This window comes from Phoca vitulina, unplaced genomic scaffold, assembly GCF_004348235.1.
Source record: "Phoca vitulina isolate PV1807 unplaced genomic scaffold, GSC_HSeal_1.0 scaffold14, whole genome shotgun sequence".
Taxonomy (NCBI): Eukaryota; Metazoa; Chordata; class Mammalia; order Carnivora; family Phocidae; genus Phoca; species Phoca vitulina.
In genome coordinates this window covers 1,995,395-2,018,595 of record NW_022589717.1, presented here as the reverse complement: position 1 = coordinate 2,018,595, position 23,201 = coordinate 1,995,395, and the positions used below count along the sequence as shown (strand labels likewise).

Here is a 23,201-nt window from a genome sequence, read left to right as displayed (position 1 = left end):
CACACAGTGCTTCTTGAAACCATTTTACTAACACAAATTCTTTCAAATTTGGAGTCAATCCTCCAAACCCTGTTGCTGCTTTATCAACTTAGTTTATGTAACATTTTAGGTCTTTTGTTGTCATTTCAACACTCTTTACAACATGTTCACCAGGTGTAGGTTCCTTCTCAAGAAAATACTTTCTTTGTTCATCCATAAGAAGCAACTCCTCATCCATTCAAGCTTTATCAATAAGATTGCAGCAATTCAGTCACATCTTCAGGTTCCACTTCTAATTCTAGTTCTTTTGTTATTTCCACCACATCTGCAGTTACTTCTTCCAAACTCCTGTTAATATTGATGTTTTGACCTCTTCCCATGAATCATGGATATCCTTAATGGCATCTAGAATGGTGAATCCTTTCCAGGGGGGTTCCATTTATTTTGCCCAGATCCATCAGGAGAATCCTATCTATGGCAGCTCTGGCCTTACAAATGGATTTCTCAATAAGACTTGAAAGTTGAAATGAATCCTTGATCCATGAGCTGCAAAATGGATGTTTTGTTAGCAAAAATGACATTAATTTTATTATATATCTCCATCAGAACTCTTGGGTGATCAAGTGCATTGCCAATGAGCCGTGCTATTTTGAAAGGATCATCTTTCTGAGCTGTAAGTCTCCATAATGAGCTTAAAACATCCAGTAAACCATTTTATAAACAGATGTGCTGTCATTCAGGCTTTGTTGTTCCATTGATAGAGCAGGCAGAGTAGAGTTGGGACAGTTCTTAAGGGCCCTAGGATTTTCAAAATAGCAAATGAGCATTGGCTTCTATTTAAAGTCACCAGCCGTAGTAGCCCCTAACAAGAGAGTCAGCCTGTCCTCTGAAGCTGTGAAGCCAGGCATTGACCTCTCTAGCTCTGAAATTCCTGGATGGCATCCTTTTCCAACAGAAGGCTGTTTTGTTTACAATTGAAAATCTGTTCAGTGTAGCCATCTTCATTAATGATCTTAGCTAGATCTCCTGGATAACTTGCTGTAGCTTCCACATCAGCACTTGCTGCTTCGCCTTGTACTTTTATGTGATGAAGATGGCTTCTCTCTTTAAACTTTATGAACCACCTCTGCTGGCTTCAAACTTTTCTTCTACAGTTTCCTCAGTTCTCACAACCTTTGTAAAATCAGAGAGTTAGGGCCTTGCTCTAGATTAGGCTTTGCCATAAAGGAATGTTGTGGTTTGATTTTTCTATCCAGACCACTAAAACTTTCTCCATATCAGCAATCAGGCTGTGTTGCTTTCTTACCATTGGTGTATTCACTGGAATAGCACTTTTAATTTCCTTCAAGAACTTCTCATTTGCATTCACAGCTTGTGTCTTAAGGAACAGGGAGATCTGAGGAGAGGGAGAGAGATGGTGGAACGGCTAGTCAATGATGCAGTCAGAATATACACATTTATCAATTAAGTTTGCCATCTTAGATGGGTGCAGTTTTTGGCACCCTGAAACAATTATAATAATAACATCAAAGATTGCTGATCCGAGGTCACCACTATAATAATAATGAAAAAGTTTAGAATACTGTGAGAATTGTCAAAATGAAACATGAGACTCAAAATGAGCAAATGCTATTGGAAAAATGGTGCCAGTAGACTTGCTTGGTGCAGGGTTGCCACAAACCAGTTTGTAAAAAAAAAAAACAAAACAGAAACACATTATCCGTAAAGCACAATAAAGTGAAGTGCAATATAAAGAAGTATATCTGTATCAAAGTTGGGAAGCATTTTTGGATAAGGTGCTTTAAAAAGCACAGAAAGAGAGCAAGTGCTATCAAGAGTGACAGCAAGTAGACCCTTGCCAGGTCATTAGGTGCATATGCAGTGGTCTACATATGTGGAGTGATGTCAGGAGGTTGATGGAAACAAAGCTTGGGCTCTCAGAATAAATACACGTAGACCTGACGGTCATCAAGTCAAATGGCAAGTGAAATGGTACAGGATAGATTTATAAATTTGTAAATTTGTGAACTAATTCTCTTTGATTAGCTCCTTTCCCCAGGCTTCATGTTTCTATTATGAGGAGATTCCACCAGAATAATAACCTAGTTTTTCTCCCAACACTTTGTTTACTCCTCCCCAGAAGTTAATCTCTTTTGTGCTCTGGAGACAGGAAAATAAACTCAGCCCCTTCCTCTCTTTTCACCTTTTGAAGCTAGCCTGCCTGGAAGGAGGATGCAAATCTGATTTCCTCTGTTGTGCATGCTGTAAGGGGAAAGCTGAATTTGTCCAGCTTGCATTAATATAATAAGTTTGTGTATTTAGAGAGCATTAGCAACCCCATTTGGCCACACCACTAGCCACATTTTCCAATTTAGATTCTTTAATTAAGCAATAAAGCTGACTTTTTTTTTTAACCTCCGTATCTCTGATATCTGTGTGTTTCAATGAATTCCAGCCTTTGAAGAGGAGAAAGTCAATATTTATTAATCTTGAGCATCAAACATGAAGGGTAATAGTTTTCTGTTTAAATAATTTTTCTTTATTACTATGGTCTCCTGTTAACAGAATGAAAATTAACCTACCTTACAATGCAAGAAAGTTGATGCCCATGGATTTCACTAGTTGTATCACTACCCAGATGCAGTTGTACTTATACCAGTGGAATAGATTACTGAAGATTCAGTGATTCCTTGGTCTGGGAGAGATCGGCTGGGGTGCTGCCCTATAGGATGTAGTAGATGTTCTAAACTAATGATCCGTATCTCACACTATACCTCCCATAAACAGAATACATGAGACCAAGAACTGAGTGTTTAAAGAGGAAGTGTCTCCTCTCACTATTACACCTAACAAGCTCCTTCAAAATCTATGCTTTCTGTCCAATTCTGCTGTCAAGAACTCTTAGTATCCAAGGGAGGAATGTTTCTATTGGGAATTCAACAATGGTCTTATTAAATTAGAATCTGAGGCTGCCACCTAGTTACTTGGGTTTGCAAGTGCAAACTGGTTGAACTAGTAAAAAGGTGTGGTTATAGTGACTAATTCTAATCATTGCAGGAAATAGGGTTGCTGCTATACAGTGGAGGCAAAGAGAAATGGAGATGGCTCCATGGTGAAAAGTCTCTTAGTGCCCCTAAATTAGTAGCAGAGTAGAGCAACTTTATGTATTTCCATTAGCACTCAGATCTCTCAGAAACAAAAATCAGATTATGTTGGAAGATATTCTAATGGGTCTCCCACGTTTCTGCATTTCTTGCAAGCACATTTAACTGCTCTTTGTTCAGGACTAAATTTTCAAGGATATTTGTATAGCAAACAACCTTGGAAAACAGAGATCGTATCTACCCCATGTGCAAAGAGTAGATTTGCTTATAGCCCTGAAAGATACAGTGTTTCCTCTGTCATTATAAAATATTAGATTTCCCTTAGTTCAGAGTTTTTCTATGTAACACACCCCACTGTGTATGCAGCATTCATCTGGACCCATACATGCTACCTCCATGTGATCTGGACAAGTAGAACTATACAGACATGCAGATGTCCATGCTGTGAATAATAAAGTCCTTAGTCTCTGACCCAGGAGTCTCATGTCTTCTGCAAACAACCATGAAACTGGGGCAGATTACTTTAAAGCTTTCAAGCAGAATAAAATCTCAAACCCTTCACAGTTCTTGACAGATTATTCCCCTGAATAAGGAGCCTTAATCATCTGAGATAGTAGTGGAAGGCAATAGACATGGAATGGTGTACAAGAAGTAAATGACAAATTCTAACAACAATCGTATGGCCAATGCAGAAATGAGGGTTAAACCATCTATTTTTCTGCCATGGACGTTTTATTAAATACTGTGGCAAAAAATTAAAAGTTATCTTTAAAACTTTAGTACTTATTCATATATGAAGTAAAACAATAATACCAAGCATTTACTGGGTAACAGGTACTATGTTGTTTATCAATTTTCCTCCCAATGAAGTAGATGATAATATGCCTATTTTGCAGATGAAGAAATAAATTGAGACTCAGGGGCCAGGTAACTTGACCAAGGTTAATTTTCATCAGGGCTTTAGAAGTAGTCTTCTTAGTGAGGTATTCTTTAAATATCCTATCTGATATTTTATTCCCTTTCTCTATAAATACTATATGTCTCCCTTCTCTGCTTTATCATCCTTTTTTTTTTTTTTTTTTTCTTTTAAGCTTTTAAATTCCAGTTAACAGTGCAATATTAGTTTCAGGTGTACAATGTAGTGATTCAACACTTCCATACTACACCCAGTGCTCATCACAACAAGTGCACTTCTTAATCCCCATCACCTATTTAAACCATCCTCCTACCTACCTCCCCTCTGGTAACCATCAGTTCTCTATAGTTAAGAGTCTGTTTCTTGCTTTGCCTCTTTCTCCCCCCTTTGCTCATTTGTTTCTTCAATTCCACATATGAGTGAAATCCTATGTATTTGTCTTTCTCTGACTTATTTTGCTTAGCATAATACTCTCTAGCTCCATCCACATCATTGAAAATAGCAAGATTCCATTATTTTTTATGGCTGATTAATATTCCATTGTTTGTATATACCGCATATTCTTTATCCATTCATCAGTTGATGGACACTTGGGCTGTTTCTGTAATTTTGCTATTGTGGATAATGTTGCTATAAACATCAAGGTGCATGTATCCCTTTGAATCAGTATTTTTGTATTCTTTGGGTAAATACCTAGTAGTGCAATTGCTGGATCATAGGGTAGCTCTATTTTTTAACTTTTTGAAGAACCTCCATGCTGTTTTCCACAGCGGCTGCACCAGTTTGCATTCCCACCAACAGTGCAAGAGGGTTCTCCTTTCTCCATATCCACACTAACATCTGTTGTTTTCCTGAGTTGTTCATTTTAGCCATTCTGACCAGTGTGAGGTGGTATATCTCATTGTGGTTTTGATTTGTATTTCCCTGATGATGAGTGGTGTTGAGTATTTTTCATGCGTCTGTTAGCCATTTGTATGTCTTCTTTGGAGAAATGTCCGTACATGTCTTCTGCACATTTCTTGACTGGATTTTTGGGTTTTGGGTGTTGAATTTGGTAAGTTCTTTATAGATTTTGGATAGTAGCCCTTGATCTGATATGCCATTTGCAAATATCTTCTCCCATTCCATAGGTTGCCTTTTAGTTTTGTTGATGTTTCCTTTGCTGTGCAAAAGCTTTTTATCTTGGTAAAATCCCAATAGTTTATTTTTGCTTTTGTTTCCCTCGCCTCCTGAGATATGTCTAGTAGAAAGTTGCTGTGGCTGAGATCAAAGAAGTTGCTGCCTTCATTTTGCTCTAGGATTTTGATGGATTCCTTTCTCATATTTAGGGCTTTCATCCATTTTGAATTTATTTTTGTGTGTGGTGTAAGAAAGTGGTCCAGGTTCATTCTTCTGCATGTTGCCATCCAGTTTTCCCAACACCATTTGTTGAAGAGACTGTCTTTTTTCCATTGGACATTCTTTCCTGCTTTGTTGAAGATTAGTTGACCATAGAGTTGAGGGGCCATTTCTGGGCTCTCTATTCTGTTCCACTGATCTATGTGTCTGCTTTTGTGCCAGTGCCATACTGTCTTGGTGATTACAATTTTGTAATACAGCTTGAAGTCTGGAATTGTGACACCTCCAGCCTTGGTTTTCTTTTCAACATTACTTTTGCTATTCAGGGTCTTTTCTGGTTTCATACAAATTTTAGGATTGTTTGTTCTAGCTCTGTGAAAAAAGCTGGTGTAATTTTGATAGGGATTGCATTGAACGTGTAGATTGCTTTGGGTAGTTATAGACATTTTAACAACATTTGTTCTTCCAATCCATGAGCATGGAATGCTTTTCCATTTCTTTGTGTCTTCCTCAGTTTCTCTCTTAAGTGTTTTAGTTTTCAGAGTACAGATCTTTTACCTCTTTGTTTAGGTTTATTCCTAGGTATCTTATTGTTTTGGGTGCAATTGTAAGCAGGATCAATTTCTTGATTTCGCTTTCTGTTGCTTCATTATTGGTGTATAGAAATGCAACAGACTTCTGTGCATTGATTTTATATTCTGCACCTTTGCTGAATTCAGTTCTAGCAATTTTTTAGTGCAATCTTTCCGGTCGGGTTTTCTACCTAGAGTATAAAGTCGTCTGTGAAGAGTGAAAATTTGACTTCTTCCTTGCCAATTTGCATGTCTTCTTTCTTTTTGTTGTCTGATTGCTGAGGCTAGGACTTCCAATACTATGTTGAACAACAGTGGTGAGAGTCCACATACCTGTCGTGTTCCTGACCTTAAGGGAAAAGCTCTCAGTTTTTCCCCATTGAGGATGATATTAGCTGTGGGTCTTTCATATATGGCCTTTACAATGTTGAGGTATGTTCCCTCTATCCCTACACTATGGAGGATTTATATCAAGAAAGGATGCTCTATTGGGGCACCTGGGTGGCTCAGTGGGTTAAGCATCTGCCTTTGTCTCAGGTCATGATCCCAGGGTCCTGGGATCGAGCCCACATCGGGCTCCCTGCTCAGCAGGGAGTCTGCTTCTCCCTCTGCCTCTGCTGCTCCCCCTACTTGTGCTCTCCTGCTCTCTCTCTGTCAAATAAACAAATAAAATCTGAAAAAAGAAAGATGCTGTATTTTGTTAAATGCTTTTTCTGCATCTATTGAGAGGATCATATTGTTCTTATCCTTTCTTTTGTTAATGTGGTGAATCACATTGATGGACTTGTGGATGTTGAACCACCCCTGCAGCCCAGGAATAAAACCCATTTGGTTGTGGTGAATAATCCTTTTAATGTACTGTTGGATCTGATTGACTAGTATCTTGTTGAGAATTTCTGCATCCATGTTCATCAAGGATATTGGTCTGTAATTCTATTTAGTGGGGTCTTTGGTTTCGGGATCAAGGTAATGCTGGCCTCATAGAAAGAGTTTGGAAGTTTTCATTCCATTTCTATTTTTTGGAACAATTTCAGAAGAATAAGTATTAATTCTTATTTAAATGTTTGGTAGAATTCACCTGGGAAGCCATCCAGCCCTGGACTCTTGTTTGTTGGAAGATTTTGGATTACTGATTCAATTTCTTTCCTGGTTATGGGTCTCTTCACGTTTTCTATTTCTTCCTGTTTCAGTTTTGGTAGTTTTTATGTTTCTAGGAATTTATCCATTTCTTCCAGATTGCCTAATTTGTTGGCATATAACTGCTCATAATGATTTCTTATAATTATATTTCTTTGGTGTTGGTTGTGATCTCTCCTCTTTCAATCATGTTTTTATTTATTTGGGTCCTTTCTCTCTCTCTCTCTTTGATAAGTCTGGCTAGGTGTTTATCAATCTTCTTAATTCTTTCAAAGAAACAGCTCCTAGTTTCATTGATCTGTTCTACTGTTTTTTTTTTTTTTTTATATCATTGATTTCTGCTCTAATCATTATTATTTCCCTTCTCCTGCTGGATTTAGGCTCTATTTGCTTTTCTTTTTCCACCTCCTTTAGGTGTAAGGTTAGGTTGTGTATTTGAGACTTTTCTTCCTTCTATAGGAAGGCCTATATTGCAATATACTTCCCTCTTAGGACTACCTTTGCTGCATCCCGAAGGTTTTCGACTGTCACGTTTTCATTTTCATTTGCTTCCATTTTTTTTTTAAATTCTTTAATTTACTGGTTGACCCATTCATTCTTTAGTAGGATGTTTTTTAACCTCCATGTATTTGTGGTTCTTCCAAATTTTTTCTTGTGATTGACTTCAAGTTTCATAGCATTGTGGTCTGAAAATATGCATGGTATGATCTCAGTCTTTTTTTTACCAGGTGAGGCATGATTTGTGACCTAGTATGTGATCTATTCTGGAGAATGTTCCATGTGCACTTGAAAAGAATATGTATTCCGCCGCTTTAGGATGAAATGCTCTGAATATATCTTTTAAGTCCATCTGGTCCAGTGTGTCATCCAAAGTCTTTGTTTTCTTGATCTTCTGCTTAGATGATCTGTCTATTGCTGTGAGTGTGGTGTTAAAGTCCCCTACTATTATTATATTATTATCAATGAGTTTAAGTTTGTTATTGATTTATATATTTGGCTGCTCCCAGGTTAGGGGCATAAATATTTATAATTGTTAGATCTTCTTGTTGGATAGGTACTTTTATTATGCTATAGTGTCATCCTTCATCTCTTATTACAGTCTTTGGTTTAAAATCTAGTTTTTCTGATGTAAGTATGGTTACTCCAGGTTTCTTTTGATGTCCATTAGCATGATAAATTTTTCTCCACCCCCTCACTTTCAATCTGGAGCTGTTTTTGTATCTAAAATGAGTCTCTTGTAAGCAACATATCGATGGGTCTTGTTTTTTTTTAATCCATTCTGATACCCTGTGTCTTTTGATTGGAGCATTTAGTCCATTTATACTGAGTAATTACTGAAAGATATGAATTCAGTGCTATTGTATTGTCTGTAAAGTTGTTGTTCCTGTAGATTTTCTCTGTTCTTTTCTAGTCTTTGTTACTTTTGGTTTCTCTTTCCTGCTCAAAAGGTCCCCTTTAATATTTCTTGCAGAGCTGGTTTAGTGTTCATGAACTCCTTTAGTTGTTGTTTGTCTTGGAAACTCCTCATTTCTCCTTCTATCCTGGATGATGGCCTTGCTGGTAAAGTATTCTTGGCTGCATATTTTTCCCATTTAGCACGCTGAATATATCATGCCAGTCCTTTCTGGCCTGCCAGGTCTCTGTGGACAGGTCTATTGCCAGCCTTATGTTTCTACCATTGTACGTTAAGGACCTTTTTTCCCTAGCTGCTTTCAGAATTCTCTATCTTTGTATTTTGCAAGTTTCACTATGATATGTCATGGTGTTGACCTCTTTTTGTTGATTTTGAGGGGAGTTCTCTGTACCTCTTGGACTTGAATGCCTGTTTTCCCCCTTGACTAGGGAAGTTCTCAGCTATAATTTCTTCAAATAAGCTTTCTGCTCCTTTTCCCCACTCTTCTTCTTCTGTGACTCCTATGATATGGATATTATTTTTTTTTATGGAATCACTGAGTTCCCTGAGTCTACCTTTGTGATCTAATAGTTTTCTTTCCCTCTTCTGTTCAGCTTCATTATTTTCCATAATTTTATCCTCTATATCACCTATTCTCGCCTCTGCCTCTTTAATCCTCATTGTGATTATACTGTCTGTTTTTCATCTTAGTTATAGCATTTTTTATTTCAGCCTGACTAGTTTTTAGGTCTTTTATCTCTGCAGCAAGGGTTTCTCTGGTGTCTTCTATGCTTCTTTCAAGCCCAGCTAGTAGTCTTATGACTTTTGATCTAAATTCTTATTCAGATATATTGCTTATATCTGCTTTGAGCAAGTCCCTAGCTATGATATCTTCCTGATTTTTCTTTTGGGGAGAGTTCCTCTATCTTTGTCATTTTGGCTAAGTTTCTACCTTTTGCATGTTATGAGAGCTTGTTATGTTTCCTGCACCTTAGAGTAATGCTATATTAAAAAGAGGTCCTACACTGTCTAGGGCCTGGCACTTCAGGAAGTGTTTCTGGTGTATGCTGTGTGCACTCTGCTATTGGGTTTTGGCTGCTCTTTCCCACTGGTCCGTCCTCTGCAGAGTTCCTCCTTGCCTATAGTGGAGAGTGGACCTTTATCTAGGTGTGCTTTGATCTGTTTGTTGAAAAAAAGCATGGAAAAAAAAGAAAGACAAAAAAAAGGGGGGGGGAAGGCTGATAGAGAGAGAGAGCATGAGAAAAGGAGAAAGAACAACAAAAAACCCAAGCAACCAAACAACAACAACAACAAGACTGTAAGCCTGATTCCAAGGAAAAAATAAAAAGAAAGAAAAAGAAAAAAAGTCTGATCAAAAAAAGAGAGAGAGAAGGAAATGAAAAAAACAAACAAAAAACTATAAATGTGATTCCAAAGGAAAACAAAACAAAACAAAACAACAGCCTAGTCCTATTTGCACCAGAACTGAAGGGGACGCTGTGAGGCACTGTATGATCGGTAGACTTGGGGCATGCGAGGTGCCCTCTGTGTTGCTCTTCTGGGGGAGAAGCACCCTGTGCTGGCTCAGAGTCAATCCTGCCCAGATGAAAAACCACTTGCCAAGCACAGGGGGACAGGGTTTGGTGTAAGCGGCTCCCACCTCTACTTGGGGCTGCTGTGTTGCTGAGGTCCAATCGTGTGGGTAGCAAGGGCAACATAGTGCCACCCCACTCTCTCATCCATCGACAGGGGAAATCTCACACCGCCTCCTGTTCAGAAGCCCTCATCGAAAAGTAAAGGCCTTCAGCGTGCCTGGCGCCACAGCTCTGCTGCGTTTTATCTTTGGTGTGGCTGGGATTAAAAATTCCAAATCTTAAAGGAGCCGGCACCTAGGCCTCCTCTGGGTTAGAGTCTTGCTGGTCTCTGACTAGTGCCCTTTCTCCCACAAAAAGAGTCCCACGCCTGCATGGTGGATGGATTCTATGCTGTGGCACCATGAAAAGCAGTGATTGGGTCATCCACCCTCTGCACACACCTTTGTCCCCTGCCAATGAAAGGCCATTTGTTGGCGCCTGCATGGTCTTGTGTCCTTTGGGAGGCAATATATTCTCTTCCAAATGTATTCCACCAATAGGAATGATCTCTCTCCCAGCGCAACCCAGGAGATCCCTGCACCACTTTGTGCGTGCTCTGAACCAGAGCCCTCCTCTCCAGAAGCACAGGCTACAGCTCTGCTCCGGTGGAAGTCACACACTTCCAAAACTCGAGTTTTGCAAAAACCTGCGACACTCGGTTCCCATTTCCCGTCTGTGGTCCGAGAGGCTTTCATCTTGTGCGAACCCAACGCCACACACTCTCACCCCCGGCCCCCTCTCTCCCTTTTTTCCCTGGAGAAAAGGGTTCCTTCCCTCCACGTCTCTGAAGCTTTTGTCTCCCCCAATTCACTTCCACGGCACCTTGCACCTGCCACGCTGTCTCCCTCCAAACACAGAGAATCTACTTCCAATCCTCAGATGGATTTCCTGTATGTTCCAAATGATCTGACCTCAATACAGCTGTGTTCGAGGGGTGAGGAAAACCCAGGTTCCCCCTACTTCTCCATTTTAACTCCGCCCCCAAGGATTTTTTTTTTAAAGATTATTTATTTTAGAGATAGAGAGCGAGCGCAGGGGGGTTGGAGCCAGAGAGAGAGGGACAAGGGGACTCCGTGATGAGCACAGAGCCTGAAATGGGGCTGGATCCCATGACCCTGAGATCATAACCACAGATGAAATCAAGAGTTCGGGGCTTAACCCACTGAGCCACCCAGGCGACCCCATGATTTAATTTTTTTTTTTTTTTCAGGACAAAAGTGTTTATTGTGCCTGTGGAAATAGCCACTTGATAAATAATTTTATAGACTCATCTTGTACATCTTTCATTTCCTCTTTTTATACACCTTGATTTTTTTTTACATGTCATAGAGCTGACCTGATTATATAAAAAACAAATAGAACATGCCAAAGAATAAAGTAACAGATCTTAAGGTAGTTACCTTATTATTTATCTCATATCACTGTATAATCGGTGAGTTAACTCAGAAGGATCTACATGTTTGGATAATAATTGCAATTTTTTTGTTCCTGTTCCTACTTTAGCGTTTAGCAGACTCCTTCATGGACATTATTCCATTTGATCCTCAAAAGCATTGTAGGATATAAGAGATTTTCTATCTCTGTTTTAAAGATTAAATTCAGGGAGTTTAAGTGATGTGCACAGGTTATGAAGAAAAGTAAAGTTTTGGCTAAAATTCATTTCATGAAAGATCTTTTTCCATGATTTAATTTTTAAAGGTATTAATCATCTTCTATGAAAACATTCAATAACAGGTTAGGCATCTGTTATAAAAATAAGCTATCAAAAGAAGAAAAGACTCAAAAATAACTACAGAGTGAAACCAATTACTGTGACTTTATTACAATAGTTACAAACAATATTTTAGTGGTAATCATATCACAATTACTTGAACTATATACAAATAGGTATTTTTACAAGACTACATTTTCAAAAAAGAAAAAGCAATTAATGACCAAAAAAAAAAAAAAAATCACATTATCAACAAGATTTTTTCTAAAAGTTATGGCCAATAGCAAAAATTCACAGTTACTCTGAAAATATTTTAAAGATGCAGGAATCATATTGCACATAATACAATTATAAACCCTACTGAGCAGATTTATATATTTTAATCTAGTTTTTCACAAAATTTACATTATCATGCAATACTTCATTGTATACAGAATGGTGGAACTAGAATAAACAGGTTAACTTACAAACTTTCAATATAATGGCCACAAAATTAGAGTTATTTTAAGTTATACTGAAAATAATTTTACTATACAAAAAGAAAAAAAAAACACTCCAGTGTAATAAAACTTAATGGACACAATCATAATTTGTTCACAGATCAAGTTACTTTTTTAGTGTTCTTCTTTGTCTTTTCCTTTCTTTTCCTTTTCATCCTGTAGTGCAGTACCGAGTTTTTTTATAAGTACTGACAGAACCTTGTCAAGTGGGTCCATGACTCCTCTTTGAAGCCATTTAGGAATAGTAGTCCTGGCATGATGGAAGCCCAGTTTTTGAAGAATGTAATCAACACCCACTGGATCAATCTTTCTTCCAGTCCAAGATATTAATCTAAAATTATAAATAATAGGTATTAAGGAATACAGTGCCATAACTCAGTTCTGAAGGTAGGTTCAAGAACATCACTAAGCCTCCATAATATGCTCAAGACAGACTATTCTCAATAGAATAATCTAAGCTACAATTCCTGGGTTTACTATAACAGCATTTAAAAAATGTGATTATAATTATCCTTGAGAGCCTACACATTGCAGTGGAGTTAAGTGAATTTCATTCTAATTATTTTATTTTAGGTCTGTTAAGTTACAGGGTCATCCTGACATTTAAAAAACATCTGGTTCATTCTAAAAGACATTAACTTGATGGCAGGAATCCTTTTACAATGTGTACATGTATCAGATTATGACACCGTCCACTTAAAATATCTTACATGTTTTATCAATTATACTTCAATAAAGCTGAGAAAAAAAAATAAGAATTCAACATAAATGTGACATAATGTGGGGTAAAAAAGGCTAAGATTTCATGAGTGTTTGCTATGTGCTAAACATGTTTGAAGGAAGAACCATTTTCTTCCTATTCCTGGTATTTCCTTCCATATAGAAGAACGGCTATTAGTGAAACACTCCTGGCCTTTCTCTGCTCCTGTATTAATGACTTAATCTGATTGGCAAGTTAACAGAGGAACTGGGTTGTGTAGTTCAGTACCCTCTTCCCTATCTACTCTTAAGAGCTGCTCATTTTGGTCTTTGCTCCATGCAATAGGTTTCTCTAGGACAGGCCCCTAAATAAGTTAGCCCCAGAATGTTTATGGCTCTCTGTGGCTAGGTGAGTTCACAGGGCTGCCGAATGCAGAACTCAAGGTGTGGGTGGGCACACAACTCTGGTGTTCTGCATGATGAAGGCCCTGTAGGTAAGTCCAAACCTGGACTTCGTGGTTAGAAGGCCATTGTTGCCAGACATCCAAACCATATTCTCTGTTATGAGCTTTATCACTATTAAAACTGTCGTTTTGATTTCCAGCTGCCTCTCTCCCACTGTTTCAATTGCTTCTGAACTTGGGTAGGGAAAAGGCGGTATGAAGCACTGATCTGCTAAGACTCAAACAGTTATAAGCATTTTGCATTAATTAACTCATTTAACTATTGTAACAACCCTACAAGGTAGGTAATACTGTTTACCGAATTTTTCTTATGAGGCAACTAAGGCAGAAATAGGTTAGGTCCTTTGGCCAAGATCATTTAGTTCACTATGCCATCTAGACAACCGGACTTAGAGCTAGAGTTCCTCAACATGCTCTCCACCACTACACCACATTAACTAGTCTCCTGATGGTATGTTTAAGAAAAAAAAAAGAAGAAGAAGAAGAATGGCAAATCAAACTTTTTATGCTCATTTGAAATTAAAAGATACTTAATTTCATCACAGATTTACAAATACAAAACAAATTTCTAAGTAGTTTTCTGCATTAGGATCTTTGCAATATTTTAATTTTGTTCTGAGTATTGACACTGTTAATACTTCTCATGAGTATATGTACTGTTAATTAATGCCAAATTTTATTACATACAAATTATTAACACAAAGTTACTACTTTCTTCTTATACAAGAGTCCACTGTATAATGGATATTTGGTTGCTATGGAATTATTTTGTGGCATAAATGTCTGAAATAATAACCTTATCTAAATGAAATCTGTATTGTTCTGCAGAATGTTGTGTCAGAGTACGATGGACTTTTTTTTGATTCTGTTATTCCATGATTCAGACAGTTAAAATCTGATTAACAAAGCAGATGAGAGGAAAAGGGGAAAATGACAGGAAGGTTGTGAGTGCTAACCATAAGCAAGGACAAACAATGCAAGTACCACTAGTTACAGCAGCCATTATAAATGTAATTAAGACTAGAAAATACTTTTGAAATTTTAATATGAAAATAAGTTGATATAATTGGGATCATGATTGTAGTAGAACATGTCTCTGTAAATGAACCTGAATCTGACAGCATTAAATTCAACATTTCAGGGATGGTTCTATATTGCTTAGCATGCAGCCAGATGACCCTGTGACATCGTAGGTTCTATTACACACTGCCGGGACATGTGTGAGAAACTGTATTAATTCCTTAATGATGATGTACGGCCGTTACCGTATCTTCCCAAACTGAGAAACAAAAAGTTTACTGCAGGTCCCTCAAACACCTGAAAAGAATGTCCTGGTAAAAAGATGGTAAAGAAATTACAGCAACGGTGGAGGTGGAGTCATTCTCACGTTCTAGTGACTGACTGAGAGGATGTCACTCAGTGGAGAGTGCTGAGCTAGTTCCGGTGTTTGTGCTTCTCCTGCCTTGCGCTAGAAGCACTTAAAAAAAAGCAGAAAGGAGCAGAAGAGACAGCCAGAAGTTAGAGATGTTATAAGTAGCCACCTCCTAAAAACTGTTTTTGGTAAACCATACTTAACTTGCTACATTATTTATGACCTTTTCCTCATGATAATCCCGTAGGGTACAGGTAAATACATACACCCACTACTTACCTGAGAGTGGGTTCTAGATGCCATGTGTTGCACATAAAATCTCTCCAGTCCACAGTAGTGTAAGTGATGCTGTCCTCTCTGTCTTTGTCAGAGGAGTTGTCATCATGTATAATAATTGGACTTTTCTGTCCTGGTCGAGTAGATAAAACCCGAGGTGGAAAAATGGCTATAATGAAAATGATAGATTAATATTACAAATATATATCTTATAAATTTATTTTAAATCATCATATGAACAGTATAATAGGCTCCATTTATCATTTTACTTCTGAACTGGCAAAAGTCTCATTTAATTCCCTTTCTGAAAAACTAGTATTTTAAAATAAGCCATAAATAACTGCCAGTTACTGGTATTTCTTAGAGAAAGACAATGTCAAAGTTAACATGTCATTTTTTTTTTGAGGAATAGCATATATTTTACATGTATTTGTGTGCTTAAAACTAATGGTAAAGAATGCCGAGATTTATTTGATAGCAAGCATAGGGCACTGAAATTGAGGTTTCCTGAAGAATGGCTGCAGGTGGACATTTTTTAACAGCCTGAACATTAAGATGTTCAGGCTGTTAAAGCTGACAGCTGAACATTAACATCCTAAAACTATGGAGTGGTACACTTTAAATGAGTGAACTGTAAAGTGTACCACTCCATAGTTTTAGGATGTTAATGTCCCTCTATATATTTGAACACTGGTACTAACTTAGGAGCTTTTTATGTAAGCAGTCTTTCACTTTTTATAGTGAATACTCAAATGTTTTATGAAGGACAAATTCTTTTTAAATTGGTGATCATAATATATATAAAATTAAAATCAAATCTGAGACAAAGGTAGTTTTCATTTGGCAAACTTTAGTATATATAGCATTTCTCTTAGAGCATAGGTTTTCAAGACACAAATTGGGCATAAAATAACTAATAAATTAGGTAATATGATAGTCATTATGTAACTCTGGTTTTAACTTTATTGTGAATTAGCAGTAGGGATAACATGTTGATTGCGAATGAGCCTAGGAATAAAACTGTCCTTAGGTTCACACTACATAAGAATACAGATGCCTTCAGTTACTGCCTCCTCACAGTTGCTCTGCTTTTATTACTGGTAGTCGTTACAGTGCTACAATTTATCTTGATGTTCTAGAAGTATGTTGATTCTGGTCTAGTCTTACATGCTGTTAAAGATTATTCTCAGGCAAGTTTATGCTTATTTTGGTCAAAACTAATTGCTTTTAGTTCTTAATTACAAAATATAGCTATTTTAAATATTTTTATTTATAATTGAAATCCCCAAAAATAATACCACTTGGTATTGTAAGTCTGATAATCAAGTCCCCATTTCCTTTTTCCCATTGAAAGAATGTTATATAAGTTTGCTTTTCTACTTTTAAAGATAATTTATATATATTAAATTAATTTCATGTGTAAAACACAGTGATTTAGCAATTATATACATTTTGAAATGCTTGCCACGAGAAGTGTATTACAATATTACTGACTATATTCCTTATGCTGTACTTTTCATCCCCATGACTTATCTTATAACTGGAAGTTTGTAGCTCTTAATCCCCTTTATCCATTTCACCTATCTTCCCACTCCTCTCCCCTTTGGCAATCACCAGTTTGTTCTCATTGAGTCTGTTTCTCTCTTTTTTGTTGTTGTGCAACAGTTTGTATTTAAAAAGAAAGTTTTGTTTTGTTTTTTAATATGCACAGTTCATGGCAGACCAAGACCAACACAGTATTTCATAAAATGACAAAGACTTCACATAATAACTGCAAAAAAGAAATCTGGCAGGCTTTTATATAGACATACCTATAGTTACCTAGAAAAGAATTCTGAACTTCACAGGTTTACTTAGAGTCTGTTTTTTTTCCACATTAAGTTTAAATATTAAGGCAGAGAGAAAAACAAGAGGATTACCAGGGACTGGTATATGTTGGTGCTATAAGTCAAGACTGGATCTACTTATATATAATATTTCCTGTTATATGGTTTTAGTCATTTAAGTTTCAACTAATGTCTCACAGATTTCTTCCAGTCATCATTACTGATTTTACTCTCACTGGACTTTTGGCACATCTAGACTGAACAGTAATGGAGCAGCAATTCAATCTATGCTACGCTACTTTTGCATTGTTTTTTGGTATCTAAAACTTCACTTAAACATTCATCATGAGGCCATCTTGAAATACCTGCTAGACAAATTTTGTATTTTTGCTCATTAGAAAAATGAAGTATTATAGGGCGACCTAAACAAATAGCATGTATTCCAAGCAATTAAAAAAAATCACACCTGTCATTTTACTACTATATATTTATATATTTGTGCAATAAATACTTATTGGGTAAATAAAGACCGTATATTTGGACACCATTCCATATCATTATATTTCTGACTACCTCATCTTTTAAACAGCTACAGAGTATTCCATTCCATTATATGGGCACCATAATATATTCAACCAGTTCTTTTTTTTTTTTTTTAAGATTTTATTTATTTATTTGACAGAGACACAGCAAGAGAGGGAACACAAGCAGGGGGAGTGAGAGAGGGAGAAGCAGGCTTTCCGCGGAGCAGGGAGCCCGATGCGGGGCTTGATCCCAGGACCCTGGGATCATGACCCGAGCTGAAGGCAGACGCTTAACAACTGAGCCACCCAGGCGCCCTATTCAACCAGTTCTATATGGATATTAAGGTCACCATATGTTTCTTATTGGACAAACATGTAAATTTCCAGGGGCTAAACCAATGTTAGCTAGCTCATAAAAACAAAACACCACCATTGAAGTCTAATTTATTTATGAAAAGATAGGTTTTCTGCATTCTAAACAGATTTATCTACTCATTTAATTCAGTTTTCCTAACAATGTATATAATTCATGCTATTTCATTATGTAGTTGTTTCTTTAGCCATTTCACTTTGACTAGCAGTATTTCCTCAAAGAGATTTTCTTTCTCTTCCTCCTTTGTGAGATTCTCCTACAAGGCCTGATAATGTATATGGAGACATTTTGTAAAGTATAAAACACCATTCAGTGTGAGGTATGTTTAGAAAGAATGTCATGGACATAGCAGATACTCAGAAAGTCTGTCACACAGTTTTACTAATATATTATTTATATTTATTTCATTGATTGATATTTACAACTCAAAGGAAGGAGACGCATTCCACTCATTTTATCATTAGACCATAAAAATCCATATGAATGGCACTGACAACTTCCTTTCCTGAAATTGGAAAGGAAAAAAAAAAAAGAATATGCTACCCACCTTTTTCTTTTTCTTTAAGATAAGCCGACACTAAATCATGAAGAAACATGATGAGCTCAGCATCCATAGTCACACAAATGTGGTCAGTGAACTCTGTCACCACACTACATTCTACCTTCGGCTTCAGGCTGGCATCTGCAATGGCAAAGTTCTATATTAGAAGATTTAATGAGATAAGTCCCATTCTCTTCCTGTTAATAAGAGATTTACATGGGTTCATGTAAATGAATCCATTTGAATGCAACTATAGAGAACTGAGTAGTTTCTGTATGTGATTTACAAATGATGACAGTTTACTGAGCACTTTCCAAGTACACGCCATTTATTCCTCATAAAAACCCTCTGAATGAAATACATTATTATTGTCCCCCATTTTGCTGAGGAGAAAGAGGCACAAATGGATTAAATTATTTGCCATAGGTCAGATAGCTGGGAAGAGAATTTGACTAAGCAAATCAATTTCATTAGACTATATTACTATTACACAAATAACCTGTGAGAAAATAGTAATTGGAAGTTCCTTTAGAATTTTCTTAGTAACTTTAGAAACTATTTTTCCACATACCCTGTAATGAAGGTTCCTGTGGTTCTTGAACATGAATGGATTTAAATTCAAGCTGCATCCTTGGTAATGCAAAGATAGTCTCTGTTTCATGATTGTAACTAGAACCTCCTCTGAATCCACTCAACAAACTAGAATTCTTCACTGTAGTGCTATTTTCAGTGTTATTAGCATCAACATTACGAAGTAGGTTTAGCTCTACATGGACAATAATAAAGACAAGAAGAATCAAATTAAACCAACAGGCATTGATAAGCCTATAGCTTTCATGACACTATCATACACAGAATTTTTATCATTTTATTTTTATTTTTTTAAAGATTTTATTTATTTGAGAGAGAGAATGAGAGAGAGAGAGAGAGAGCACAAGAGGGGGGAGCGGGAGAGGGAGAAGCAGACTTCCCGCTGAGCAGGGAGCCTGATGCGGGACTTGATCCCAGGACTCCAGGATCATGACCTGAGCCAAAGGCAGTCATTTAACCAACTGAGCCACCCAGGTGCCCAGACTTTTTATCATTTTAAAAGCTGGAAAATAATGACTCACATTTTTAAAAACAGAGCCATATAAAGCTTTGGTCTTGAGAGTAGTTACCTATATATATATTTATCTACTTAAATATATTTATATATAGTGATACATTTACATATATATGTAGTGTTTTACTTATATATATAGATAGTGATGTATATCACTATTCTCAAGACCGAAGCTTTATAACATGATTTTGGATAAATCTAATACATTATGTTTCTGTTTCTCAAAGTTTAAAATATTATTTTTAACTAAATTCATGTCTAAATTTAAAGAGTTTCATTAACCTCAGAGTTCTCCATAGATAGAATACTTTACTCTTATATAGAATTTGCAATTAAATACGTTCCTGACCTTGAAATAAGGTAGAAGTCCTGATTTTCCCCAACATAAGTGCTATGGTTTTCTTATAAAAATTAGCAGTTTTTAGGTAGCAGTGCGGTTTGCTAATAGCCCCTCCATGGTATCCCAGCCAAAAAGAACCCCCTCCTCTAAAATCTCTTTTTGGAAGGTAGAATAGTCAGTACAGAATAGCCAATACATGCATAATCTTCTAATTTACTTCCTTATCCTCCTTTGTTCTCAGAACATTTTTAATAGTCTCTAATCCCTGGTGCAGCCTATTCCATGGTAACTATTTTCAGTGGGGCCCAAGTCATCTTTCCCATTTTGAAAGGTGGTTATTTTTAAGTAAAACATTCAAGTCTTAGCAGGTCTCAGTGTAGTCACCTTTCCAATACAGATGACATGATTGGTAAAATCAGTACTATAAACTTAAAACAAAAAACAGCCACAAAATAAGAATTTTCCTGGCTACATTATTACAAGACTGGTGATTCTAACCAAATGGAAAAATTCATCAAAAGCACTCTTTTAAAACTTATTTCATAGGAATAGTATTTAGTTTCATTTTATTCCAACCACCCCAAACCTTAAAGTTTGTGGCATTCTATTACTTAGTTGTGTAGTAACTTTACCAAACTTCTGATGTTTAGCATCACTACAAAGATATTTTTCTAACTATAATAAACTTCATTTATTTAAACCAACTTTATTTTGAATGTTTTCAGTTACATCTAAAATAATTTTTAGTCTATGAGATGTTACACTACCAGGATGGTGAATCAGGTACTAATATTGTTATTTATGAGTAAAATGAAACTAGTTTATTTTTACTTATTTTTAGTTTTTTAAAAGATTTTTTATTTACTTATTTGTCAGAGAGAGAGGGAGAATGAGAGCGCACAAGCAGGGGGAGCGGCAGGCAGAGGGAGAGGGAGAAGCAGGCTTCCCGCTGAACAAGGAGCCCGATGCGGGACTCGATCCCAGGACCCTAGGATCATGACTTGAGCTGAAGGCAGATGCCCAACTGACTGAGCCACCCAGGCGTCCCAATGAAACTAGTTTAATTAAAGAAATGAAAATTCTCCCTCCACTCAAATTCTAAACCCAGGCAACGGAGCCCCAAATACAGGAAAATCTCTCCAAAGAAATAAACTTTTAACCTTCATTCCTTGTGGCTGTAACATAGTTGAACCATTCTTTTACACTTGCTACTCCATGGGGTGGATTTTCATGGCGACGCCTTGTTATTTTGGTTATTGTTGCCATAGGACTTTCCAAAGCACCACATGGTTTGGTAACCATGGTATTATGGCCCAGATGAAAATCCAACGTTTGTACAATATATGTAGAATGATCACTAGAGCCTAGAAGGAAAAAAAAAAGTTTCTTGATGTTAACAAACTATATTTAGATGCAAGAAGATAGTTGTGGCTCTAGAGCAATAGATTTAGTTAACTCATACATAGATAAGGATATAAAAAAGTGAGAAGTCAGAAAAAAATCATAGTTTTTCTTTCTTTTAGTTATAACTGGATTTATCCCTGGTGATGAGCATCATCATTTTTTTCAAGATAATGAGCATCAACCATTTTTTCCCTTCATCATAAGAAATTACAGCTTAGGAAATTATAACTAAAAGGAAGGAGGTTTATCACTGTAAATAGAGGTAAAAGCACAACCTTACCGATGAAAGTTTTATAATTTAGTCTTGATTATTTCCTTAAACTACCACCATGTGTCTTTTATGTTTTTATAATATTTATAATAACTATTATTATGACTGGCCAGCCACAGCAGCAGAAACTTTAACTGCCTAAGAAACAGAGTAAGATGGTGGCAAGTTCAGAAGTAAGTCCTTTAACATGCTCCAGACTTTATAGATATTGACTCACTGGCGATGAACTCCTTGACATGTCAAGTACATGAGAACAAATGGAGTTGGACTTCAGAAATATAACAAAGAAATAAGTCAATCAGAGAAAGACATGTATCATATGACCTCACTGATATGAGGAATTCTTAATCTCAGGAAACAAACTGGGAATTGCTGGAGTGGGGGGTGGGGTGGGAGGGATGGGGTGGCTGGGTGATAGACATTGGGGAGGGTATGTGCTATGGTGAGTGCTGTGAATTGTATAAGACGGTTGAATCACAGATCTGTACCTCTGAAACAAATAATGCAATATATGTTAAGAAAAAAAAAAGAAGAAGAAGATAGTAGGAGGGGAAGAATGAAGGGGGGGAAATCGGAGGGGGAGATGAACCATGAGAGACAATGGACTCTGAAAAACAAACTGAGGGTTCTAGAGGGGAGGGGGGTGGGAGGATGGGTTAGCCTGGTGATGGGTACTGAGGAGGGCACGTTCTGCATGGAGCACTGGGTGTAATGCACAAACAATGAATCATGGAACACTACATCAAAAACTAATGATGTAATGTATGGTGATTAACATAACAATTAAAAAGTAAAAAAAAGAAATATAACAAAAACATATAGAAGATATGAGAAAGGAAAATTACTCTGTCATTTATAATCATATCAGAAGATAAGAAAAGGTAAAAGTTACAAATGTGTCAGTTTACCATCTTCCCAGATTTTCTGAGCTTCGGTCCAAAAAGCAATATTTGGTTCTTCTAAGTGAAAAAGGGCCCAGGATTTTGAACGGAAATTTGGACCATGAAAACAAGCTAGTGTCATATGATTTCCATGTAAGCTCATTGATCCTCCGAACTGCATTCCATTTTCTGGTAATGGAATCTGAAATAAGGATATGTGGCATCCTGATACCACCTTCAATACTCCAGGCCAATGTCGATGATGAGCTGCATCGAGCACTGCAAGAAAACCAAAACCACTTATCCTGAAGTGCTTCACAAACACCCTGAATGGCAGGTAGGAAGGCAGGAGGCGGCTATTTTCTATAGCTGAAGTGATGCAGATAAGGGATGAAAACAATCCAATACCTGGTTAACATTAAGCAGAAGCTAATAAAAATATAGTCTGGGAAAAGATGCTGCGTAAGGATGGATAGAATTAATGAAAGTAGTAACTTGCTAATGATAATTACAGATAACACTTCTGTAATGATTCATGATTTACAAAGTGCTTGCATAAACTTTTATACAATTCTCACAATAACTCTGTAAATTAGGGACTTGATCTAGATTCAAGTGAAGCAGAAGAGGGGTTCAGTGAATCAGTGACAAGATCTAGAAATCATATGGACGCTTATACCCTTGCTACTCAAAAGTGAGGTCTGAGGACCAACAGCATCAGCAACACCTGGCAGCTTGTTAGATAGAAATAGAAGCTCTTAAGTCCACCCTATACCTACTGTATCAGAATCTGCATTTTATGAGATTTCCAAGTGTTTCAGATACACATTAAAGTTTGAGA

General features: G+C 36.9%; 1 protein-coding gene across 6 annotated transcripts in view; it reads right to left on the bottom strand.

Annotated features, from left to right (window-relative positions):
• Nucleotides 1-11,870: 11,870 nt before the first annotated feature.
• The window catches only part of KIAA1109 (KIAA1109 ortholog), a 208,209-nt gene continuing 196,878 nt past the window's right edge, over nt 11,871-23,201 (bottom strand). For all 6 annotated transcript variants that reach the window (XM_032412767.1, XM_032412766.1, XM_032412772.1 and 3 more), the window contains 6 exons: nt 22,388-22,639; nt 20,965-21,168; nt 18,931-19,125; nt 18,366-18,500; nt 15,099-15,264; nt 11,871-12,615 (listed from right to left, as the gene is read on the bottom strand). In XM_032412767.1, coding sequence (XP_032268658.1) covers nt 12,399-12,615; nt 15,099-15,264; nt 18,366-18,500; nt 18,931-19,125; nt 20,965-21,168; nt 22,388-22,639 — 1,169 coding nt within the window. In that variant the 3' untranslated portion in view covers nt 11,871-12,398. The remainder of the gene's footprint in view (nt 12,616-15,098; nt 15,265-18,365; nt 18,501-18,930; nt 19,126-20,964; nt 21,169-22,387; nt 22,640-23,201) is intronic.